The following is a 26,782-nucleotide window of genomic DNA, read 5'->3' on the forward strand; positions in this document are numbered from 1 at the left end:
GTGCAGGCCCCGCGGCCGGTGCTTGGGCTTCACCCTTTTCCAGCTCCTTCTGTTCTTTCGGTTTGTGTCCTCCTGTTCCCCAGCAGACCCTGACCCCTTCCTGGTGGTTGGCGCGGAGCTGGAAAGGACATATCGAAGGTGCAACCTCTGTGTGTGGCGTTGCCGGTCGCCCTTCCCCCGAGGGGGAACCTTTGGGAACCCGGACACTCCTCTCCCACCCGGACCCTGGGGACCGACTTCATAACAAACCCACAGCTCTAGCGCGCATTCTTAACACTCAGCTTTACCCTACAAACGTTTTTGGGAGCATGTGTTATGCCAGGTGTTGGAGGGGGAAAAGGCAAGCAGTTGCTACTTCCCGTTAGTCAGCATTGTTAGTGCATCTCCTCCGCCCCTCTCCCCCTTTCTCTTTCTCTCTTTTTAACTTAAAAGCTGTGGTGTTTGGGAAAGCCCCTGAATCACCAGCCTCTGATACCACTACCACGGCTAGATTTAGAAAATTGCTGATCATTGTAAAGAGGTTCTAAAAACACTCAGTGTATCTAGTGATAGTTAATTTTTCATAGATTGGTTTTCCTCTGCTACTTCATTAGAAATATCAAGTACCAATCCTGATATTTTTACAGAAGGTAATTGAGAAGCTTACAGTAGAATACAGAGATCATAATTCCCTGTTTCTTTGTGCAGAAAAGAAACTTTCCTTCTGTCACTGCAGCGAAGCAGTCTGGGAGGAGGAGAATGTTTGTGCAGAAAAGTCACCCGTCGTATGTTTGGGAAGGTACCTGGAAAGATGGGTAAACAGGGCCAGAGAGTTGTGTGGGTCGATTACAGTCACGTAGTAGGTTAACGACAGTCCACACTAGATTCCAGATCCTTTTCCTGATTGACCCCATGCTTTCTGTGTGAGGGAGTTGAAACCTGTTGTGCACATTCTTGAGTTCCAGGCCAAGGACTTTGGATTTCATTTTTCAGACAAGACTGATGAGCCAGAGAAAGGTTTTTAAACAGTGTTTGTGGGGGAGATTGTGTTTTAGGAAAGCCTTGATAGGCAGAATTGGAAAATGGGAGAGTGTGTAGGCAGGAAGACCCAGTAGAGTGCTGTGTAAGTTATCCAAGTGTGAGAGCCTGGACTAGGGGGGTAGGTCGAAGAAACCCTGGACAGAATAGAGTACCTGACCAAATATACAAATGATTTTAGAAATTACTTAAAAAGCTGGTTTCTCAGAATAGTTTCTCCTAGAACAGTATAAGACTGATACCAAACTACCTGTAGCTTTTTAAAATCTTTATGCAGAATTGCAGGGATATTGAACTTGAGCAACTAGTGATTTAAAGTCAGCCTCTGGCCCTAACTGGTTTGGCTCAGGGGATAGAGCGTCGGCCTGCGGACTGAAGAGTCAGGTTCGTTTCCGGTCAAGGACATGTACCTTGGTTGCGGGCACATCCCTCGTAGGAGGTGTGCAGGAGGCAGCTGATCGATGTTTCTCATCGATGTTTCTAACTCTATCCCTCTCCCTTCCTCTCTATAAAAAATTAATAAAACATATTTAAAAAATAATAATAATAAAGTCAGCATCTGCCTTAGCTGGTCTGCCTCAGTGGATAGAGTGTCGGCCCACAGCAACTGTCTCAGTTGCAGACTGGATCACAGGCCTTGGTCAGGGCACGCGCAGGAGGCAACCAGTCGATGTGTCTCTCTCATATCAATGTTTCTCTCTCTCTGTCTCTTCCCTCCCTTCCACTCTCTAAAAATATCCTCGGGTGAGGATTAACAAAGAAAAGTCAGCATCTTGTGTTTTACACTTATTACATTTTATTTGCTTGTCTAATCTATCTTCATCAGACTAAGCCCTGTAAGGTAGACATCTAGTATTTTTGGCATATAGCAGAGTACCTGCCATATAGTAGATGCTTAGTAAATATTTGATGGTTAAATGTTTTATTGTATAAATGTATAGGATGACAATTTACCAGAACCCTTCAGAAGCTCTCTATCAATTTCAGAATAAAACTGAACCTTTACCTCTACCTTACTTGTTTTGTCATTTATATTTATATTTATATTTTTATACCTTTTCCCGTGTTCTTTTTTTTTTTCCTGGAATGCCTTTTGATCTGACAGCATTCAGAAATAACTCAGGAATTCTTCCTACCCATAAATTTCATATTCTTGTACCATGTGTGTCACTCTACTACAGTGGTTCTCAACCTTCCTAATGCCGTTCCTCATGTTGTGGTGACCCCCAATTTCATTGTTACAAATTGAACATAATTAAAGCATAGTGATTAATCACAAAAACAATATGTAATTATATATGTGTTTTCTGATGGTCTTAGGCGACTCCTGTGAAAGGGTTGTTCGACCCCCAAAGGGGTCGCGACCCACAGGTTGAGAACCGCTGCTCTAGTATAATGCTCATTGTGATTATCTAGACTGGGCTCTTTGAGGGCAGAGACCTTATTTTTTTCTCTCTAATACTTAAACCATGATTTTTCCTTAGATGTTTGGTATGGGCTTTTTGAATTTTTTTGTATTTAATACTGTTTTTCTTTTGTGTTATAGAATACCAGAGGACTTGGATCTCAGCTAAAGGACAGTATTCCAGTTACTGAGCTATCAGCAAGTGGACCTTTTGAAAGTCATGATCTTCTTCGAAAAGGGTATATGGGGGAATAGTGACTTTGACTTTGTTATAATAAACTATTTCTGGAAATTATAAATATTTTGCTAGACCCTAAATATATATTTACTTGGGGGTGGAGGGGAGTGGAGGCTTAGATGTTTTCTATAGCCGAAGAAGTGCCTTATCAGAGTAGTAGGTTAGGGCATCCTCCTAGGAGTCATTACCCAATAACATGATTTAGTAGGGCTCTTCACTTTGCTCTTGATAACTTGGAGAACCATTTTATTAACTTATTAACTATTGGAGTGTTTCACTTTATAGCTTTTAGCATACAGTTGTGGTCCTTCTCTCAGTTTCCTTTATGTTTCTGTGTTTAGGTTTCTATGTTTAGTTCTTTTTCTTTTTTTTTTTTTTAATATATTTTATTGATTTTTTACAGAGAGGAAGGGAGAGAGATAGAGAGTTAGAAACATCGATGAGAGAGAAACATCGATCAGCTGCCTCCTGCACATCTCCTACTGGGGATGTGCCCGCAACCCAGGTACATGCCCTTGACCGGAATCGAACCTGGGACCTTTCAGTCCGCAGGCCGACGCTCTATCCTCTGAGCCAAACCGGTTTCGGCTAGTTCTTTTTCTTGGCAGGTTGCTTTTCTGCTTAAATAATAATGCCTTCCCACCACATTCTGTGTTTTGAATTTTATATCTAATTTTAAGGTATTTAAGTTGTACTATAATGGAATGGCATTCTAATGGTGTCTGGGGACAGACAGAATGCCTTATTGTTATCTTACCATTTTGTAGTGAAAGGTGCAGTATATAGCCTTTGGAATTGGAGATACAATTTGATTTATAGTATAATCAAATTCATAAGGTAGCCAGTAACCAAGTCTTGATTCGTCATGTATTTACTAGAGGCCCAGTGCACGAAATTCGTGCACTGTTGCGCACGAGGTGTGTGTGGGGGTGAGGGGTGGGGGGGAGCGTGTGTGTGTGTGTGTGTGTCCTCAGCCTGACCTGCGTCCTCTTGCAGTCTGGGATGCTTCGCTCCTTACTGACCACTCCTTACTTCCCATCTGGTCACTGCTCCTTACTACTTGGCTTGCTGCTCCTTAGCGCTGCTGCGGAGGCAGGAGAGACTCCCGCCACCACCACTGTGCTTGTCAGCCATGAGCCCGGCTTCTGGCTGAGTGGCGCTCCCCCTGTGGGTGGTCCGTGAGGTCCAAAAGATTGGTGACCGCTAGTATAAAGAAAACATCAGTAAATTATTGTATGATTTTTAAAGTTTCAGTTCTCAAATCCTGTTTTGGACAATAAGATAGTCATCTTTATATATCTAGTGTAATAAAGACCAGCGGCCTGGTTCTAGCTCTGTATCACCTAACATAGTACTTTGTACATAGAGGTGTTCAGTAAATGTCAAACATGTTACTTGACATGTGTTATTAAAGACACATTAAATATTGAATACACATTGGACCTGAGCAGAAGAGACTTAGATATTTTATGTAATACAAAAGCATGTCATAAGAGTAATAGTGAAAAACATACTTTATGAAATTTCTTCTAGATACCAGGCATCATTTAACACCATTTTTTAGAGGGATTTCTCTAGTGAATTGAAATGTGGACCCCAGTTATCTATTATAGATGTATTTTAAAACAATTAGCTTACAGTAAATTTGACTTTTTAAAATTTGACCCCTCCTTTTAGTGAGTAGTTATATGAATTTTAATACGTGTATCATTTCCTGTCAAGAGACAGAAGTTTTATTATCTCCCCCAAAATCCCTCGTGCCATTCCATTGTAGTTATACCTTTGATAGATGTGATTTTAAGCTGTAAGTATTGAGTGATACGTAATCTCTCTTTTAAATGTTTATTTCCAGTTTTTCTTGTGTGAAAAATGAACTTTTGCCCAGTCATCCTCTTGAATTATCAGAAAAAAATGTAAGTATGTTAACAGTATATTTATTTTGATCCTCTGGTAGAAAAATGCTTTTAATAATACATTTGTGGTTTCATTTATTAAGATAATTCTGGATGGAGCATTTGACCATGAAGAGTATGGCACCTTATTTTTAATATTTTTTGTAGCGTAGGCTTTGAATTATCCTTATACTGCTTCACTAAAGTTTCCCTTTCTATACATTCTTTTTTTTTTTTTTTATGGATATTTCTAAAGGTCAGTCTACCTCTCCATTCCTCTTTTTTTTTTCTTTTTATGATCTCGTTTTCTATTTTTCTCCTGCCATTTTTTGATGTAGACCTCCAAGTCCCTATCTCTACCCTTGACTTCTTTCTCAAACCTTGCTTCTCCAAGTTACAGAGGGACATATCCATTTACTAGGCACAGTATGTACACAGATGAATATGACATAATCCCCAACCTTAAGGGGTTGAAAATTTAATAGAAGGACAAGTAGTGGATTGAGACTTCATAAGACGCTTAGAGGTCCAAGGATGGCTCACCCACCTGTGCTTAGCGATTGTGGAAGGCTTTATTGAGGAGGGAACATTTGAATAGTTTAGGCCAATATTCTCCAGTTAAGTAGATGGGGAAAGGTAATTATCAAAGAGCATGTAGCCTGTACAGATATTCTTTAGGCAGTATAGAGCAGCGGTTGCCAACCGGGTCCGCGAGGTCCAAAAGGTAGGTGACCGCTGGTTTAAGGAAACCTTTGGAGCAGGGGTTGCCAACTGGTGGTCCATGAGGTCCGAAAGGTTGACGACCGCTGGTATAGAGGGTCTTTAAATACACTTTCAGAGCAAGAAGAAAGAGTTACTACTTGGGGAACAAGGTGCACTGTCACCCAGAAAGTTAACCTATTCCATTTTTTCTTTCTTCCTCTTTAGCAAGGGAAAAGATCTTTGTGTAAGAGACAGTAGAACAAGTAATTCGATGGTGAAATTGAAGTTCCAATTAGATGAGAAAACAAAATGGCTCTTAGTTTAAGTACATTCTAGTTTCATGCTCAGTAGTTTTAGGAAGATTAAGTGTCAGAGATGAGACTAACCATGGAAAGCATGTAAATTAACCATGGAAGAAAAAAGCTGATAAGGATAGCTAATTTTAATGAATTAGTGAACTGTATCAGATGACAAAATAGATCAAAGGACTAAGCCAAAAGTTGAAAAACCACTTACACAGGGGAATGTGAAGTTTTTCATTTGGGTTCAAAAAATGAACTATACACATTTAGATGGGGTAAATCAACTTGGTACATAAAACTTGACTGTATGGTTATTATAAGCCAGCAGATTATGTTAGCCACTGAAAAGAACAGTTAATGCAATCTTGGACTTTATTAATAATAAAATGGAGCTCAAATCAAGGGAGATTATACCCTTCATTTTCCTAAGTATTAATTTGGTTATTAGATGTGGAATATTGGTTCAGTTTTGAGCAATATATGTTAAGAGAAACTTTGACAAATCTGAGTGAGACTGGCCAAAATGGTGAAGAGTCTAAAAATTTGTATATCTTTTGAGACTCAGCTTATATCTATTGACTCTATGTTGTCTTAATAATGTAATCAGCTTAATGGCATTTTCTACCTTGAAATTCTATGGCACTTATTATCCACTAGAGGCCCAGTGCATGAAATGTGTGCACTTGTGGGGGGCGGGGGCGGGCAGTGGTGTCCCTCAGCCTGGCCCGCGCCTTTTCGCAGTCTGGTAATCCTTGGGGGATGTTCGACTGATAGCGGGGAGTGGGCCTAAGCAGGCAGTCAGACATCCTTAGCACTGCCGCAGAGGCAGGGGAGGCTCCCGCCACCACAGCTGTGCTCGCTAGTCATGAGCCCAGCTTCTGGCTGAGCAGCGTGCCCCCTGTGGGAGCACACTGACCACCAGGGGGCAGCTCCTGTGTTGAGCGTCTGCCCCCCTGGTGGTCAGTGCGCATCATAGCGACCGGTCATTCCACTGTTCGGTCGATTTGCATATTAGCCTTTTATTATATAGGATTGTAAGTCCTTTAGCATGGGTTGTGTAATTCAACTATATAGAAGTTTAAATTCTTGGCAATATACTTCTTACTAGCTAAGTAAACTTGAGCAAGTAGCTCAGTCTCTCTTTAAGTCCTGGTTTCCTTCCTCATCAGTAAAGTGGAGTTATATAGCCAATTCCTCAGTATATGCTGGTTTATAGTAGCTCTCCATGATTGGAACTGCAGTGGTGAAAGTGAAGAAGATGACCATCATCTGTGCCAGTGGTTCTCAATTAGGGATGTTTTTGCCCCCCACGGGACATTTGGTAGTTTCTGGTTGTCACAAGTGGTGTCTGGGGGAAGTTTCTTTGGTACTAGCATCTCTTGGGTAGAGGCCAGGAATGCTGCTAAACATCCTACAATGCACAAGACAGTCTACACCCACTGCAACAGAGAATTATCTGGCCCAATATGTCAGTAATGCCAAGGGTTGAGAAGCCCTGATCTATGTACAATATCTTCCCAACTAGGTTATGTCTCCAGGGTAAACTATTTCTTCTGTTTTATTGTTTTATTACCATAGAGCCTTATTCTAATTTTGCATATGGTTGCAAATAATTAGATATATGTTGATTGGTAATTGCAGTTCGATATCACATTACAAAGTGGGTATATTTATCAAAGTGTATAAATTGAACTTTTCTACATAAAATTCTATCTAGTTATGAGGATAACTCAGTATTTTTAAAAAATATTTTTTAATTGATTTCAGACAGAAGGGAGAGGGAGCGAAACATCAATGATGAAAGAGAATCATCATTGCCTCCTGCATGTGCATTTCCTACCCCGCCCGAAACCCGGGTATGTGCCCAGAATCAAACCTACTGGTTCATAGGTCAACGTTCAACCACTGAGCCATACCAGCCGGGCCACATAACTCAATATTTAAAGGAGACCCTTCAAGTGGAATTTCAGGTCATCTACACTAATAAAAGAGAAACATGGTAATTAGCGTACGACCGCTACCCTTTTCATTGGCTAATCAGTGAGTATATGCAAATTAACTGTCAGCCAAGATGGCGGCCGGCAGCCATGCACTGAAGCGAGCACGAGGCTTGCTTGCTGCAGACTCCAACGTTCCCCGCCTAACTTGCCAGCCTCTCAGTTGCAACTCTAAGCAACTATATACTATGTTGCAAATAAGAAGCTAAACAAAACCCCAGAAAAGGGCTTCCATTCAGCCGGGCTCGGACCGCAACATTGTATCTATGTTTTCAGCAGCAAGGCCTCAGAGCTAAAGCTGGCCCAGAAAAAAAAAAAAAAAAGAGAAGAAAACAAGGAGCGGTTGGAAGCTTTAGTCACTCGCCAGCCGGAAAACAGCCCTCAGCCCCTCACCCAGACTGGCAAGGCACCTCAGTGGGGACCCCCACCCTGAAGGGTGTGTGACCAGCTGCAAACAGCCATCATCCCCTCATCCAGGCTGGCCAGGCACCCCAGTGGGGACCCCCACCCTGATCCAGGACACCCTTCAGGGCAAACCAGCCAGCCCCTACCCATGCACCAGGCCTCTATCCTATATAGTAAAAGGGTAATATGCCTCCCAGCACCGGGATCAGCGGAGCAGCGAGGCTCCCGGCACCGGGATCAGCGTGACAGGGGGCAGCGCCCAAACCCCCTGATCGCCCTGCGGCTCTGTGTGTGACAGGGGGCGGGGCCACAACCTCCCTATCCGCCCTACTCTGTTCGTGACAGGGGAAGGCACCCCAACCCCCTGATCAGCCCTGCTCTGTGCCTGATAGGGCGGAGCTCCCCAACCCCCTGATCACCCTGCGGCTCTGTGTGTGACAGGGGGCGGGGCCACAACCTCCCTATCCGCCCTACTCTGTTCGTGACAGGGGAAGGCACCCCAACCCCCTGATCAGCCCTGCTCTGTGCCTGATAGGGCGGAGCTCCCCAACCCCCTGATCACCCTGCGGCTCTGTGTGTGACAGGGGGCAGCGCCCAAACCCCCTGATCGCCCTGTGGCTCTGTGAGTGACAGGGGGCGGGGCCACAACCTCCCTATCCGCCCTACTCTGTTCGTGACAGGGGAAGGCACCCCAACCCCCTGATCAGCCCTCCTCTGTGCCTGATAGGGGGGAGCTCCCCAATCCCCTGATTGCCCTGCGGCTCTGACTGCGAGAACAGGCCGGGCTGGGGGACCCCTCCCCCCCGGAGTGCACAAATTTTGGTGCACCGGGCCTCTAGTATATTCATAATAAAGTATTTCAGATTTTCCCTAAATTTGGACCATCCATCACAATTTTGCTGTTAAGCTAAAGTAATTAAAAACCATATTGCTAGATATTTTACCTTCAAACTTCTTATATATGGCCCCCAGATCATGCCCCAAGTGATTACTAATCTCTTAATAGATTTTTGATTAGTTACCTTTTTTTTTACTGCGGACTTAAAAAAAAAATCTTAAAAAGAGTACAGTGTAGTAAAAAGTCACAGACGTCGCTTTACCTCATTAGCTCAGACAGATCTGTGCAGCCGTCTGTTTGCATATCATAAACACTGTTTTTAAGAGCCATTTTAGGAAACTATGTTTTAGAATCCAAGAGCCAAGTTGATTCCTTTTGCCTGAAATACATTGAATTGTGATAAAAGTTTTTTAGAAATAATAAAAGCATGATTCAAAAAAAAAATTGCTTAGTTATACCCAATACAAATTGTTCAGAGATTTGGGTTCCTCTCCTCCCCCCAAAGAATCAGTTATTTCCAAAAGTGGAGTTCAAACATTGTAGTTTAACAGGGAGGTATAATGGATCTGATTATTTCTTTATGAAATCTTTTGAGATAAGCACTTTCGTACTTGGAAATTCACTATTAATTTTTGTCACTGTATGTAACTGTTTTTGGATCTCAGATTAGACCCTTTCTTTGCTCTACCAGTTTTGTGGTAATTATAACGAAAAGTACTGAGCTGTTACTATGCTATGTGAAACAATATTCCTTAATTTATTAGTTTTGTAAATCCAAACTTTAAGTGATAATTTTATACTGGTGAAGTATACCTGCATGCTGGATAAAATATAGACATGTATATCTGAATATTTGTTCAAGAAATTAGTAAAAGTATTTTGTTTTTATTTCAGTTATGGGTATTAAAACTCTTCATCTAAATATTGTTACATGTGTATCAGTGCTAACTGTTTTGAATGGAGAATGTTGAGTATACCATTTAAAATTATATTGCTGCCCTGACCAGGTGGTTCCGTTGGTTGGAGAATCGTCCTGTGCACTAAAAGATAATGGGTTTGATTACCAGTCAGGGCACATACCTAGGTTGAGGGTTTAATCCCTGGTCTGGGAGTGTACAGGAGGCAACCATCAATGATTCTCTCTCTGTCTCTCTCTTTAGTGTTCTCTCTCTCTCTCTCTCTAAAAATCAATAAAAATATGGATTAGGATTAAAAATAACTAAAAATACAATTGCATTGCTGTCTTTTGTAGTTCCAACTCAACCAAGATAAAATGAATTTTTCCACACTGAGAAACATCCAGGGTCTATTTGCTCCACTAAAATTGCAAATGGAATTCAAGGCAGTGCAACAGGTAAGTGTATGTGTGTCAGTTATGTATGCATCCCACATGTGTGTTGACACTGATTGGAATGACTCTTCTATTTTAATAACAGCTGTACAAACCTAACCTGCTCCCTACAATCTATTCTACTTTCCCCTTTTTAGGACATGACTTTGATTCCTATTTTAAATAGAAAAGAAAAATAAAAACCACTAAATGGAAAACTTCAAATTATGGGCTCAGTGTCTGAAAACTGACCTGCAGACACTTTCATGTTTTTTCTTTTGGAGGGTTGAATTTGAGATGCCTGTGGGACTATCCAAGTAGAGTATCAAGTAGGCAGTTTGTAGATACCTGAGTATACCTGTTGCTCAGGAGTAAGAGCTTTAGAAATGGCCAAGAATGTAAGAACTGTCCCCCACGTTCTGGAATTGTCACGTCACACTACTTCAGGGACTTCCTTTTTCGTGGATCTTTTCCATAGCTGATTATCTTCAGCCTCTGCTTGCTGGAGCTCAGCAGCTTCTACATACATTTGAACCTCTGTCTTTTAAAACAAAGCACAAATTGTATCAATCTCAAATTCCTTTATAGCAACTTGTCTCTCACTAAGTATGCTTTTGTAATTTGAACTTAAAAAAGTTGTCTACATACATAGTTCTGGCTGGTGTTGCTCAGTGGTTGAGTGTCAGTCTATGAACCAGGAGGTCACAGTTTGATTCCTGGTTAGGGTGCATGTCCAGGTTGCTGGCTTGATTCCTGGTCAGGACACATGCCCTGGTTGCTGGCTCTATCTCCGGTGGGGACATGCAGAAAGCAGCTGATCAATGATTCTCTCTCCTCATTGATGTTTCTATCTCTCCCTCTCCCTGTCTGAAATCAATAAAGATGTGTGTATATATATATATATATTTTTTTTTTTTTTTTTTTTAAGTTGCCTACATTGCTACATATGCTCCTGTTCACTCAATCCATGATTCTCTGGCTCTCATCACACACCACGGAAACTGCTCGTGAGCAGTGGATATTGTTATGCCCTCATTTGCTGATCTCCCTGTGGTATGCAACACTAACGTTGCCTCCCTTCTTGCCTTGGCTTTAGCACACTGCTCTTTCCTGATGTCCTCCTCCTCTCTGAAGCCTCATTCTTAGCTGTTGCTGTATAAATTCCTTTTGTTTATTTGATTCCCTGAAATACCAATTTTGTTAGTACCCATTTCTGGTTCTCTCCTCATCTTATTCCCCATCTATTTCTATGATTTTAGTTATCATTGAGCTGTAAACCTATAGGCTCTCCAGTTGGGAACCCCACAGGCACTTCAAATTTCACTCAAGTACAGAATAACTCATTGTTTCTCACATACTCCTTATCATGTATGAACAGAGTTTTTCCTAAGGTAGAAATTGGAACATTAGCCTTGATTATCTCACCTAGCACCTTATCCTCCACCCCCACCCTCACCCCCACCCTCCAACATCCAATCAGTTAGCTCTTTTTACTGTTGCAGCTGCGTGGGATCTGACCCTCACTATGCTTCATCAGGATTATGGCAACGCCCACCCCTGCTGCTTACCACTCCACACTCTAGCCAGAATAATCTTTGTGAAACATAAATCTGATCATGTCACTCCCCTCACTTTGCCCTAAAAGTGGGTAAAACCCCCTTCCTTTACGTGGCTCTGGTCATGAATTGCCTTCTGCTTGCTCTTCACCATGCTCCATCGCCTCCTCAGCTACTTGCAGTATCCTGACTCATTTTGTTCTTTCTCCTTTTGGCTTTTGCACATGTTCTTTCTGCTACCGTGGATTCCTTTCTCTCACCTGGCTATAATTGTGTCTTTTTCAATAGATTCTATTAATGCCATCACTAAGTCATTCCGAAAGCTGTTTTAGAATTTTTTTCAAGGATAAAGCTCTAAAAGAGCATGTATGGCTTTACATCAGAATAACCTGGATGTCAATCTTAGCTCCGCCACCTAATAGTCTTAAGAACTTAAATACGTTAGAGACCTTTTTGAACCTTAAGTCATGTGTTTGATTTTAATGTGAAATAGAGTTAGCAGTGAGAACAGTATGGAGTTATTAGGATTATTCTGCAGATCAAATGAAATACATGCTTTTGCACAAAATTGTTAGCTTTTTTTTTTTTTTTTTTTTTTTTTTTCTGCTCCTACTACTCAGATTCCAGCTACATATTGCTTATATTTTGGGCCTAAGCTCTTAACGCCATTTAATCCAAAAAACTTTGTTCAGGATTTTGGTTCTTGTGGTCTGATCCCTATGTTATTGCTGTTCTTGCTTGTCAGGATGTATAACCACTGCCTGCTCATCCCTGTTTTTGATGCTTTCTCAGGGTTATATCTCTGGTCAAATTGTACCTACCATCCCCCTTACTATCTGGTTTAATTTACAGGCTTCATTTCTCTTTCTTCCTCTTTTTTTTATATCCCTCACCACACTTTTTTTTTCTGGTTTTGATAACCTAGAGAAATTATTCCATATCACAAAGAAATAACAATAGGCCATTAGTAATTAAAAAGATTTTTAGTCTGCATACATTTCTTTTTGTTTTGTTTTTAATTTATCTTTATTGTTGAAAGTATTACTGATATCCCCTTTGTATTTTTTCCCCCCATTGATCCCCTCCACCCGCACCCTGCATATATTTCTTTGGTAGAAAAAAATATTAACTGTCTTATATTCTGAAGTTATTACTTTAAAATACTGGTATTATTTAGTCACTGACTATCACTCTTTTGATATTCTTTCGGCAATATCCAAAATTGTCTGCATTGATTCAGGTTATAACTGCCAGACAGTTGACGAACAGAAAAATTGAAAATTTGGTTTGGTTATATTAAGGTTTGTTGAGTACCAGCTATGTGCCACCATACTACAAGTTTGAGAGGGATTTGGTATAATCCTATTTCACACATAAGGAAACTGAGGTTGAGACAGAAGAGGTAACTTATGCAAAGCCCTAGGATTGGTGAGTAGTTAGAGTCATAATTGGAATCCAGATCTCTCTGACTCCACGCCTGGACTTTGTCCACTATACTTAGGTACCCGTCTGTGGTATACTTACTTAACACTTGAAAAAGTAGATAACACTCATTCAAAATAGTGTTGTGTGTTTTAAAGGCCCCACAAATGAGCTTGATCTTCCTTTCCGATTATCACTACTATTTGAAAGGATCATAACTTATCTTTGTACTATGAGCAATACAGAATGTACAAAATGAAGTAATCAGTTTACTAAGTAGAATAATGCTCTCCCTGAGTTGGAATTTCTTCAGGAATTTGATCATCCTACCTTTGTTAGAAACTAGATGTAGTGTTAGGTTCTGGGATTTGGCATTTCATCAGATGGTATATGCTGTGCTTGTCCTCAGCAGAAGCAAAGCCCCTAAATATGTGTAAACCTGACGACAGGATTATAAAAGTACAATTTCAGTGTCTTTACATATTTTGAGGAATTTTTTTAAACTTGGTTTGGGCCTAAAATATGAATGGTTTATTTTCCTCCACACTGGTTAAATTAACATTTGGTTTTGTAGATTTTACAAATAAAGAATAAGAAACATAAAATTAGATTATATGTTCCCCCACCTTTTTTTTCTCTGATCTTACCCTTGCATACTTTTCCCAAAGGTTCAGCGTCTCCCATTTCTTCCAAGCTCAAACCTTTCACTGGATATTTTGAGGGGCAATGATGAGACTATTGGATTTGAAGATATTCTTAATGGTAAGCAACTTTTTCTAGAACCCAATAATGTGCAGGCCAGCAGCAGCAAACAAAACCCACAGCATCCTTGTCCTCGTGAGGCTGGCTGTTGATTAGACTCGTGTTATTCACTGCAGTAGGATACAATTTAATGGTAATAACTTTAACTGGTTTTAAAAGTGAAAATTTTTTGTGGAGTTCTGAGGTTATAGTCATGTCATTCATTGCCTCTCCTGAGGATAAAGTCTAATATATGAGTCTAATACAATATACTTAAGGTAATATAAACAATATTGTTGTTTCAGTGTTCTCATTTGTGGGCTATGACTAGTTTTTAAAACAACTAAAAAAAATAAAAGTTTTCTTGAAAGAATATCTGCCGCCGCCGCCCCCCAAATAATTGTTTTGCTTTTATAGATGGTAAGTAGGAAAGAAGACTCTGTCATCTTTAACAAAATTCCCTGCATAATTGTATGAGATACATAACTTTTCAGTAAGAACAACACACGCATCCTCTATTAATAATAGCATCCTCTATTTTTTTCTGGTTCTGAGGAAGATAAACAAATATAATTCTGTCTAGTATTGCTTCTACTCACTATGTCTCAGCAGTTCAGGAGAAACACAAAACCCAACAGGATTAAATTGTACTAGTTTTGCTTGGCTGCTAATGTCCGGTAAGGAAATGCTGTGGACACAACAGAAGTCTAGTGAACCTCCTCTTTGAGAATCTTCCCTGAGGAAGCGTTTTAAATGAAGGGGCCTGGAATTCCTAAGCTTTGACATTGAATTTGGACCTCATTTAAAATTAATAGGTGACAGTTCAAGTCTATATATTCTTTCAACTAGTTAGTACATTCATTTAAAAGTCAGCTTCTGTGATTCTGTGTAAATAAGGGAGTGGAATTTACTGAGCATTTATTCAGTCAGTCAAATATATGTGTCAGACTCTTGGCTAGGCTCTGAATATAGTGGTTAAAAAAACATCTATTTTCTAATGAGGGAGGTAAACATGAAACAGATAAAACACAAACTTGTGATTATATTCTAGGAATAAAAAGAATAGGGATAGAGTTTTGTTTGTTTTTTTATGGTAGAGGAGGCAGGCACCTCTGCGAATATGACACATAAGTTGATTCCTAGAAGATATTTCATCTATAAGTAGAGGAAAGAATAGGTCAGGGAGAAGAAGCAGTTATGCTCAGGGTCTCCTACCTAAGAACAGCTGAAATACTCGGAAGGGTTTGAGATGCTTATCCTACTCACAAGCTAACAAGCCTGCCATGTTTCAGGGATCCTGGCAGAAGACAAGACTCTTAGAGACAAAGGATAATTTATCACAGCAGTAGCAGTAGCCAGACTTACCACCTTTTCTGTTGGTGTCCTGAGCCCCAGTTCCCACAGGGCAGCAAGAAGAGGGTCAGATGATGCCTGCATATACTGTGTATTTTGTTACAGGAAGAGGAATCTACCCCAGGTCAGGGCACCTGAATCTTTGTAATAGGCAATCTCCCTGACTTCTATACGCCAGTGGAGACACGATCTGTGTTCTAAGGCTGTTTACTTTAGAACTAGCCTTGGAAAGAGTCTAGAACAGTGATGGCGAACCTTTTGAGCTTGGCGTGTCAGCATTTTGAAAAGCCCTAACTTAACTCTGGTGCCGTGTCACATATAGAAATTTTTTGATATTTGCAACCATAGTAAAACAAAGACTTATATTTTTGATATTTATTTTATATATTTAAATGCCATTTAACAAAGAAAAATCAACCAAAAAAATGAGTTCGCGTGTCACCTCTTACACGTGTGTCATAGGTTCGCCATCACTGGTCTAGAACAAAGGCAAGCAGTGCATCTGCCTCCAAGACTTAAGAATCATGAGAGAACTATAGAGAATTGTCTCCCAATGCACATATGAATTTGTTAAGAAGGCCCATGTGGCTGGAGTGTTTTGAGAAAGGTAGAGTGGAATAAGGTGAGCTTGAAAAGCTAGGAGGAGCCAGAGCTTTGTAGAAGTTTATTGTGAATGCAATGGAAAGCCATTGAATGCTTTTAATCAGTGATGTGATGTAATTTCACATTTAAAAAGTTTGCTATCTTGTGGACATCTTTTTGTATTCATCCTTGCATCTCTCTAAGGTAGAAATGAGCTGGAAAGATCCCCTGATTAGGTAGGTGATTTTTGTCAGGATGAGACCATTGCATGGCACTTGGGGTAATTTCCCCTTTGTGGGAACTGTGACTGCACAATATATGGACAGTTTATGGCTTTACCCTAGGACCTTGCCTCTGCTGTTCCTTCTGCTTGAATATCACCTCCCCCTCATTTTCAGATCCCAGTTTAAATGGTCCTGCTTTGGAGAGGCCCTTCCTTGACTATCCAGTCTAAAGTAGTCCCCAGTCGCTCTGTCACCTCACTTTAATTCTTTGCATAGCAATTATCTGGTATTTTTCTTCTTTCTTGTTTCAACTTAAATACAAACCTGTGAGAGCTGGGGCCATGGAAGTGCTTGATCCCTAGGAAGTGTTGCAAGCTCTTGCTCATCACATTCTCCTCATCAGCTGACCCAGGAGGAATTTTATGTCTATAACGAGGGAGTGTTTTTTTTTAGTTTTTTTTTTTAACATATTCCATTGATCTTTCACAGAGAGGAAGGGAGAGAGATAGAGAGCCAGAAACATCGATGAGAGAGAAACACTGATCAGCTGCCTCCTGCACATCTCCCACTGGGGATGTGCCCGCAACCCAGGCACATGCCCTTGACCGGAATTGAACCCGGGACCCTTCAGTCCGCAGGCCGACGCTCCATCCACTGAGCCAAACCGGTCTCGGCGGGAGTGGTTTGTTAATCTGAACTCTATGAGGACTGTTAAACCCAGTGAAAATCTGTGTATTTCTCCAGTTTACGTTTTGTAATGTGTTGGAGGCAATGAGGGCATTGCTCACTCATCTGTGAAGTTCTTGGCCAAGAACAATCTGTACATTTTACAAGGAAGGGAAGGGCATGTGAGGAGGGCAAGAGTAAAGTCAAATATGGACTCTTCTTTAATGTTGAAAGGGGCCTGATTCAGTGCAGACCCTCACTTTAAGATAAGTAACAGTGAGCCAGAGGCTCAGTCCTGCCCAGAGTCTCACAGCGAGCTCATGGCATAGCAGGCACTGGAAACACAGACCAGTGCCTTTCTCACATGGTATGCTGTCTTCTGGGGCAAGTGATTTATTTAACAAGTGCATATTTTATTAAAGTCAAAAGCTTAAAACAGCAGAGTTTAAAGGAAATTGTAGTTATCTAAATGAATATATTGTTTGTTTATAAATTTAAAACAATATAGCCCTCGCCCTGACCAGTATGGCTCAGTGGATAGAGCGTCGGCCTGTGGACTGAAGGGTCCCAGGTTCGATCCCGGTTAAGGGCATGTACCTTGGTTGCGGGCACATCCCCAGTAGGAGGTGTGCAGCTGATTGATGTTGCTCTCTCATCGATGTTTCTAACTCTCTATCCCTCTCCCTTCCTCTCTGTAAAAAATCAATAAAATATATTTTTTAAAAAATAAAAATAAAACAATATAGCCCAAACTCAGGTCCTCCATAATTACCCCTAGACCTATTTCTTTCCCTCATTCTCTGGTTACCTGCTGTATGCGTTTATTGATGCGTGCTTCCATTTTTCTCGTTAACACAAAGCAGGGCTACAGCAAACATCTTTGCTTATTCTTTCTACTCATGTGCAAACATTTAAGTTAAGATTTTGAATGTCTGTTATATACCTAGCAGTTTATTAGTAATTGTAGCAGTAATAGTTGTTGCTAAGGCTATTTTGTTGAGTGACAATTGTGGAGAATCAAGGTTAGATTGCTGAATTGATACAGTCTGCATAATCTCCAGTCTCTTAGGAGACCCAGTGAGGAACATCCACATTGATTAGTAACTCTTGGTAATCATTATTTTAATGTGAATGGATACTTAGGTTTACAAACTGATTTTACCGTGTTGGGGGTTTTATTCTGTTTCTGTTTCTATTTCTATGTTGAGTAGGAGGTTAAAAAAAATAGGCTTTATTTGTTCCTAGGAAGCTTACTCTTCGTATTAATTTTAACAGCTCTTTTACGTGCATTATGACCATTAAAATTTTTGTCTGACTCATCCATAAAAACGAGAGTGAAGATTGTTAAGAGTTTCTTGCTCTAGAATTCTAATTTATGATTGTGTGTATGTTTGTGTATGCAACCGAGCACAAAACAATAGAGAAAATGTTTTTGCAATTTAGATTAAGAGATTGCCTCATCTCGTAATTAGAGCTTGTTCCTAGAGGCATCTGGAAAGCCAAAGGAGTTCTTGGCTTCTTTGCAGTCAGTCCCTCCCCACTTTTGGCCCCAGGCAACACTCGTCTGTTTTCTGTCCCTTGAGATTAGTTTCACTTGTTCTGTATTTTCATGTGAGTGTAATCACTTAATTTATCTTGTTTTGAGCATCTTTAATATGTGTTTCTTTTTGTTTTCAGACCCATCACAAAGTGAACTAATGGGAGAACCACACTTGATGGTGGAGTATAAACTTGGTTTACTGTAATGCAGTGAGCTGACCATGGAAATGGAGGGGCTACATCTTGTTTATAGTCGTCTTTTTACTATAATTTTATGTATACAACATTAAAAGTACTGACACATGAGAATTGTTGCCTACATAGTATCATCAATGGAAATTATTTGTGTCTTTGGTTTACATCCATGTGACAGTTGCAGGCACTCGAGATGATTTTAAAACTCCTGAATTAAATTGAAACAATAGCCTTCTATGTCTTTAAAAAAATGTTGCTAATGAATATTATAAAACTGACAACAGGTTCCAGTTTAACCTATTTCCTAGGCATTCCGTAAATAGAATTTTGAATAACCATTATCAGTATTTGAGTCCGTAGTTTTCATAGCCCTTTCAGAGTAAACATCTGTAATTGATTTCAGTGATAACACTTCAAATTAAGTACAAAATCAGATATTTATATTTTACCTTGTTTTCATATAGTCCATTAGTACCCATAAGAATAATATTTGTGCCCTAGCTGGTTTGGCTTCAGTCGGTCTTCGGTTCCATTCTGGTCAAGGGCACACCTTGATCCCCAGTAGGGGGCATGCATGAGGCAGCCAATCTATGATTCTCTCATCATTGATATTTCTATATCTCCTCCCTTCCTCTCTGAAACCAATAAAAATATACTTTATAAAAATGAAGAAAAACATCTGTGCCTGACCAGCATGGCTCAGTGGTTGAGTATTGACCTATGAACCCGGATGTCATGGATCATTTCCCGATCAGGGCAAGTGTCCCTGTTGCAGGCTCCATCCCCAGTGTGGAGCATGCAGGAAGCAGCAGATCAGTGATTCTCATCATTGATGTTTCTTCCTTCTCTAAAATCAATAAAAACATATTAAAAAGGAATATTTGCTTTATTGAAGCTACTTTAGAATTCTAGCTATCCTTTGATTCTCTCAGATTGAAAAGTTCAGTGGTTTTGATCTTAATCTTGTTTTTAAAATGAAAAAGCAACCAGCAGATGTCAAAGTGTTGTACTACATAGATTTATATGTCAAGATCTTAAAAAGAGTGGAACATTCATGTATATACACGTTTCTATGAACAAATTGCATTATAATTATTTAAAAATAAATCTTCACTATGGTTCTTTCTTAAAAGGTATTCTCTGTGAACCTGGTATACAAAAATTAAAGATTTTGAGATTTAATTAGTAATGGATCATCTTTCAGCAATTAAAAAACATTTATTTGCTAGGTTAATATCAAAAGTATATAAATACCATACAACTCAACAAAAAAGCAAACGACCCAATTGAAAAATGGGCAAAGGATCCGAATAGAATTTTTTCCAAGGAAAATATACAGATGGCCAACAGGCACATGAAAAGATGTTCAACATCACTAATTAGAGAAATGCAGATCAAAACCACAAAGGTATTCACCTTCTTCACATTCTTATGCATTCTTGTGTCCTCAGAAACATCTATTGAATAAGTCATTGATATGCAACTGAAGATAATACTGCCCCTTCCCTCCAGGGGCAGGGAACATTTGAAAACTTTTGAAAGAGATTTTGGCTGTCACAGTTTGGTTGCTACTGGCATATAGTGAGTAGGGGTCAGGGATGCTGCTAAACATCCTACAACATATGGTCATGTAAAGAATTGAAAGTACTAAAGGAAGATGATGTAAAATATATTTATATTGAAACAATAGCCCTCTGTGTCTTAAAAAAGTTACTACTGAATATTACATAACTACATCCAGGGTTTGCCCCCTGCAACCAAGAATCATTTTGATTCAAATGTCAGTAGTGTCAAGATAGACAAACCTTGAGATAAACCAAATGACACATTCCTGATAAGTTTAAGTTTAAAACCGACTTTGCCAACACAATATTTGCCAGCCTATTTTACACTTAAATTATGAGAAAATATAGAAAAAGAAATGAAGGTTTACTAATTGTTTCCAGATATATTAGCTTTCAACAAAGTTGGAGATGTCCCTTAGTTCTAGGAATAGTAGGAACCCTTCCTGACCAGTAGAGGGTACTGTGAAATTAATGACAGTTTAAAAGGAAAAGCTGATGCTTTTAAACACGGAAATTAAGAATCATGATTAGTGTTTACTTTCTGCTTCCTTTCTTTTTCACCTTCTTACCAGTGATCTTCATCCCTGGATACAAGTAAAATCACCTGAGAATCTTGTGAAGAAATGTTGGTGTCATGGTCAGAAATTCTAATAGGACTACTCTGAAGTAGGTCCCAGGAAGTGTACTTTTGGAAAGCTCTCCAGGGTTGAGAATGTTTGATTTATATGCTTTCTTTTTGCCTTTATGTTAGTGACATTCTTTAGCATCAGTTAACTCTTCTGGTGTACCTCAGTGTTGAAAAGTTTACTGATGTTTCTTAATGTCTGCAATCTGCAGTGTTTGTTTTGGGTTATTGGGGAACCATGTGGATTTTTGCTTTAACTTTGGCAAGGCTTACTTTTGAGAGATGGATTGATTTTAATTCAAGACTTAGATTACCCTTATAATTTGTTTTTGTTGTTGTTATTGTTTGTATTACATAGAACTCTTGCAAAACATGAATCATGTATTTTCACCAACTTTTTATTTTGAAAAATTTCTAATCTATGGGAGTTGGGTAGTTATTCAGGTTCCTTTGAAAGAATCAGTTGCAAATTTCTAGAGTTTCTTGCCTAGGTGCCAACTCTTCAATTAGGCTTAATTTTTTTTTCCTTTTTAAATTCTATGATTTTATTGAAGAACTAGAGGCCCAGTGCACAAATTCATGCACTGGTGGGATTCTTCAGCCTGGCCTGCACCCTCTCGCAATCCAGTACGACCTCGGGGGATGTAGTAGTGCGTGAAGAAGCAGGCGGCTGGGGAGGAGCCCGAGCCCGGCTGGGCGCCATAACACTCCCACTCATCCCGGCCCCACCTGCCACTGCCACTGCTCTGTAGGGCTGCTGTGGAGGCAGGAAAGGCTTGCGCCACTGCAGCTGCACTTGCCAGCCGTGAGCCCAGCATCTGGCACCTGTCAGCTGAGTGGCGCTCCCTCTGTGGGAGCGCACTGACCACCAGGGGGCAGCTCCAGTGAGTGTCTGCCTCCTGGTGGTCAGTGCGCATCATGGCGACCAGTTGATTGGTTGTTCGGTCGCTTAGGCTTTTATATATATAGATTAGTTTAGTATTTTCCTTGTCTTTGTTTTGCTTGTAAAATACTAATCTTTGAATTCAAGAGGAACTTTATAGATTGGTGGTTGATTAAAATTCATTTTATTAACACCAAAGCGATAAAATTCATAATAAAATAGAAACAGACCTAAAGATGGTGCAACCTAATTTGATATTAAGCCTTTTTATCTATATACATATATATAAACCCTAATATGCAAATAGACCGAACGGCAGAACAACTGGTTGCTATGACATGCTGACCACCAGGGGGCGCACACAGAACATGGTGGGCGTTGGCAGCGGGCAGCAGAGTATGGAACTTGGTGGGCACCGGCAGAGCAGGTGAGCGAGGGCTCCAGACAAAAGCGGAGCACCAGTCGCTGTCATCGGGGCGAGCCTCTGGTGGTTACTAAAAATTCTTTGTTCCCATGTGCCACGGTCCCGCCTGGTGCTCGCACCTGCTGCCAGCGCTGGCCCTGCTCACACCTGCTGCTGGCGCCAGCCCCAATCACTCGGCGCCATTAGCAGGTGCAAGCCGCGGCTGCTGGCCCCGATTGCCCTTCTGGGCTTCTCCACCTCCCCCTGCTCCTGAGGAGTGATCAGGACAGCAGCGGCCGCTCGCACCCACTGACAGCACCAATCCCAATTGCTCCGCGCCATCAGCAGATGTGAGTGGGGTTGGCGCTGTCAGCACGTGGGAGCGGCAGTGGCAGGAGTGGGGCTGTCGGCTGAGAGGACTGGGGGCCGCAGCGGGAGAGGCTGGGCGAGGGCGTGGAGGATGGGTTGAGACCCACCCCTGTGCGCACTGCAGCCTCGCGGCCCATAGTTCCTTTCAAGGTGCATGAATTTGTGCACTGGGCCCCTAGTATGAGGATAAAAGAACTTGTGGGTTTTGTTGTCCAGAAGTGTTTGAGATGTGGCAAAAAATATTTGGTACTATTTGGCACACCATGTGGCTCTTCCACTGGATTATTTGGCACACCATATGGCTCTTCCACTGGGCTCTTCACTCCTACCCTCTGTGCAAAATATAAATGATAGGCTTATCATTTTTCATAAGTTTTGTCCTTTGCTGTAGGTGTTAACCCTATTCCAGGAGTACACATAAGTATGATCCATGTTCCTGCATTTTGTTATTCCTTGGAATGCTTACATTCAAGAATGTATAAGATGGTCTGAACAAGTAGATTACTTTGAAAAATGGAAAGACCTTGTAGTGTGTAATCTTCCACTGGATTCTACAATTGGTTATTTAAAAAGAACAAACATGAAAGCTAAGTATAAATTTTAACTTTCAATAAAGCAAAACAAAAATGCCATGAAACCTTCATGGACATGTTTAGCTAATGATTTCAAAATTGAAATCCAGGTTCCTTTACATACAACAAATGCTTAATTAAGAACCTGTACTTTTAGTTTGTCTTATTATAGATCCTTAAGTCACATTAAAGAATGAGAAAATATGTTCGTTTTCTAATAAAATTTGAGCAGGTTTTTTTTTTTTCCAATTGAAAAGAAAAAAATGGAAGGATTTTTAAAATGCTTTTTCTTTAAAAAACAAAAAAAAACCCCAAATTTTGAAAATGTAGAGTTTGCTTCCAGGTCTTGAATTTATTTCTGGAGCCAATAGCTGTGCTTTGTTGGTTGTACTCTGTCTTTTTAGTGTCTTGACCTTGTGGAGACAGGGAAGGCTATGTTGTTCTTCTCTGACGACATAGTGGTCACGTAGAGGATATGGCTTTGGGTCATTGAAGGACCAGGTGGAATGCTGCTTTAACTCTGGCTAGGCTTGTTTACTTTTGAAGAATAACTGACTTTAACTCAATACTTAACCAACCTTTATTTCCAAACCCTTCTGTATTACATAGAAATCTTGCAAAACAATAAACCACATCCTATTTTCACCAACTTTTTATTTTGAAAAACTTTGAACTTAGAGGGAAACTGAAAAACAATACAAAAACACCCAAAATAACCTTCATGTAGACTCATCAATTATCAACATCTTTCTGACTTCCTCCTAAGTAGATAGATTCAGGATACACATTTTGGCATGAAGTGTGCAAAGGTGGTGACATGGACTTCTTAGGCATCACATCAGAAGCCACAGGTGTGTCCCGTTAATCGGTGTTGCTAAGTGTGATCACTTGGTCAACAGATGGTGGCCACCAGAGCTGTCCATTGTAAAAGTGAAGTTTTCCTTTTGTAATTAGTAATCTGTGAAGTAAGTAATTTGAGACCTTGTGTATATCCTTTTCCCCAAGAACCTTTCACCTGGAGGTTTTAGCATCCATGAAAATCCTAGCTTCAGTCATTTATAACATGGTCGTTGGGGACAGGAGAGGGCTGAAAAAATGTGATATTCCATTATTTCATCTACATTTATAGCTGACAAATTTTTGGAAAGCCAGGTTTTCCCCCATTTCTCTTTCTCCAAGGGATCCTATGGACTCATAGATTCTTAATGTCTTGTAATGCATTTCTGTTATTACTTTTTTTGATTCCCTAAACCTAGTTGTTTTTATGAATACTTAGACCTTCAATTTGAAAATAAAAATACATTGGGGTTAAACTGCTAAATTTAACTTTTGGTGTGAATGGTATTAATGCTAAAAATTAATGATATTAATGGTGTTTCACAGAATATTGAGTATACTCACAGTACTTTAGTTATCATAAACATAGTTACCATAGAGTTATTACCAAATAAATACTATGTTAGCCGTAGGGGAAACACTGCTGACTTTAATACTACTGATGTTTTGCCCGATGGTGTGAGAAAGTCAGAGATCAGGAAAAGCGAGGGCAGTGATAACCTTGCTCCATTCCTCACCATGGCTTACAAGCAGGCACTATATTACCAAAATTTAAGAGAAGACAAAGGGAACTGAAAAGGCACAAGAAGCAGGATATTGTTATGTTTAAACTTTTTATTGCAGAAAATTTCAAACATCCAAAAGTAGATAGAAAAATACAATATAATCTCATGTTCTCATCATTTAGCTCCCCAAATTTAGGCAAGCCAATCTTATTTCATCTACATTTTTCACCCACTTTCCCCTCATTTTAAAAGGAATTCCAGACATCATTTCTGCATATAAATCTTTCAGCTTGTAAAGCTAACATAACCTCAGTACTATCATATCTAATTTAACAATAACTCCTTATAATTAAACTGGAGGCCCGATGCACGAAATCCGTGCAAGGGGATAAGCCCTCGCAGCCCCAGTGGCTGCCTTGGCTTTGTCCGGAAGGTCGTCCGGAAGGTCATTCAGCTGTCCGGTCTAATTAGCATATTATGCTTTTATTATTATAGATCTTCAGTCAGTGTTCAGCTTTCTGATGGTCCAATAAGTGTCATTTTCCCACCCAGCTATTTTGTTTGAGTCGGTGCTTGCAGTCAGAATCTCTGAGTGATATCCTAATTGGCATCTGACAGTTGGTGTTATAGGGACCAGGTTCCCAGAGAATTGTGGGAATCCAGGATGTTATGTGACTGAGGTAGGCTAGGCAGTAAAACCAGGTAGGAAAGCTAGCTATCTTTGGCAGAAAACTGTAAAACGACTCTCCCACCTGTTCACATGAAATCACATGTGCAACTCATAGCAAGGTTCTGAGCAACCAGAATATCAAAAAGTCAGAATGGTGGGGTGGCTGCTTCTGCCTTAAGGCAAGTAAATAACAAGTTCAAATCCTCTAACCAACCTACAGAAGCCTAATAAAAAATGTCATTTCTTACAGATATAGTACTCTGCAAAAACAAAGCTGAGTCTCCAGAATTAGAGCCACTGTCGAAGTCCCAGCCCTACCAGATCCCACGTATTAAAATTGGATCACTAATCAGGACCCTGAGAATTGAATTAAATAGGAATATGATTGCAAAAGAAGTCAGTTTCTTCATGAGGGAGGAGGCTGTTTCTTCCTAAAGACTTTTTTCACCTTTCACCTGAGGGGGCTCAAGTTTATCAGAGAAAGTCAGTTCTCCGTTTGCCTCTGCAATTTTTTTATTTCAAAACCCAGTTAGTTAAGAGCCCAGCATGCCTCCCCTGGAGACCACATCCAAATAAGTCTAACTGGTAAAAGGAATTTGAGAACTTTTCCAATTTATATCTCCAGGAATTTCAGGAACATGTGAAGGAAAAGATTTTGAATGTGCTTTAATGATGCTCTTCCACAAGATAACTCTACATTCATTGAACTCAAGAAGCTAGCTGCTTGTGGCTTTAATAGTTTGCAAAATTGGAATCAGCACAGGCCCACACTAAATAAAGCCAAGATGCCACAAGTCCTTACTATAGAGAGCATTGGTTCTCAGATTTTCTTGTGTTTCAGAATCACCGGAGGGCTTTAGAAAACTGACTGCAAGGCCCCACCCCTGCAGTTTGTGATTCAGGAGGTTTGAGTCAAACCTGAAAATTTGAATTTCTTAAAAGTCCTCCATGATGGCGATGCTGCTAATCCGGGACCACACTCAGAACTGCTGGTGTAGAGGGAGGAAGTAAAATACTTTCAGACACAGGAACTTTGGATTTGGGGGCTTGCCTATGTAAATCCCTATTAACTGGCCACCTAAATGTCTTTCCCAACATAAACTTTATCAAGGGCCTTAAACATGTGCTGGCTTCAGAGCACCAATATAGTGTTTTTAACTCAAGGTTATTGAGATATAATTTACATAAAATGAGCGGATATCCTTGCCTTATTCCCAATTTTAGAGAAAAAGCATCTAGTATTTTTATCATTAAGTATTGTTAGTTGTATGGGTTTGTTTTGCTTTTTGTACATGTTGTTTACTGGTTTGATCCCTGTTTCTTGAGAATTTTTATCATGAGTGATATTGATTTGATCCCTGTTTCTTGAGAATTTTTATCATGAGTGAATGTTGAATTGTGTTAAATGTTTTTCCTGCACCTGTTGATATAATCATGTGTGTGTTCTTTTTCTCTTTAGTCTGTTAATATGGTTCATTACCTTAAGTGATTTTCAAATGCTGAACCAGCCTTGCATTATCTGGATAAACCCCACTGATCAGGTGCATTCCCTTTTTTACAGATAGATTGCTTGTTAGTATTTTGTTGTTGTTTCTGTTCATGAGGGATTTTACTTTGTAGTGTTGAAATAACTTTGTAGGCCAGTGGTTCTCAACCTGTGGGTTGCCAACCTGTGGGTCGAGACCCTTTTGGGGGTCGAACAACCCTTTCACAGGGGTCGCCTAAGAGC

General features: G+C 40.2%; 1 protein-coding gene across 2 annotated transcripts in view; it reads left to right on the forward strand.

The window, feature by feature from the left end:
• Positions 1–18,518, forward strand: part of POMP (proteasome maturation protein) — a 25,981-nt gene extending 7,463 nt beyond the window's left edge. The window contains exons 1-6 of one of the 2 annotated variants that reach the window (XM_005877251.2): positions 752–778; positions 2,564–2,661; positions 4,513–4,573; positions 10,049–10,150; positions 13,773–13,866; positions 18,348–18,518. In XM_005877251.2, coding sequence (XP_005877313.1) covers positions 767–778; positions 2,564–2,661; positions 4,513–4,573; positions 10,049–10,150; positions 13,773–13,866; positions 18,348–18,415 — 435 coding nt within the window. In that variant the 5' untranslated portion in view covers positions 752–766 and the 3' untranslated portion in view covers positions 18,416–18,518. Of the gene's footprint in view, positions 1–751; positions 779–2,563; positions 2,662–4,512; positions 4,574–10,048; positions 10,151–13,772; positions 13,867–18,347 lie in introns of those variants that run through there. The other variant, XM_014548570.1, reaches the window with a different exon arrangement.
• The last annotated feature ends 8,264 nt before the right edge of the window (positions 18,519–26,782 follow it).

Source organism: Myotis brandtii, unplaced genomic scaffold (genome assembly GCF_000412655.1).
Source record: "Myotis brandtii unplaced genomic scaffold, ASM41265v1 scaffold513, whole genome shotgun sequence".
NCBI classification, from domain to species: Eukaryota; Metazoa; Chordata; class Mammalia; order Chiroptera; family Vespertilionidae; genus Myotis; species Myotis brandtii.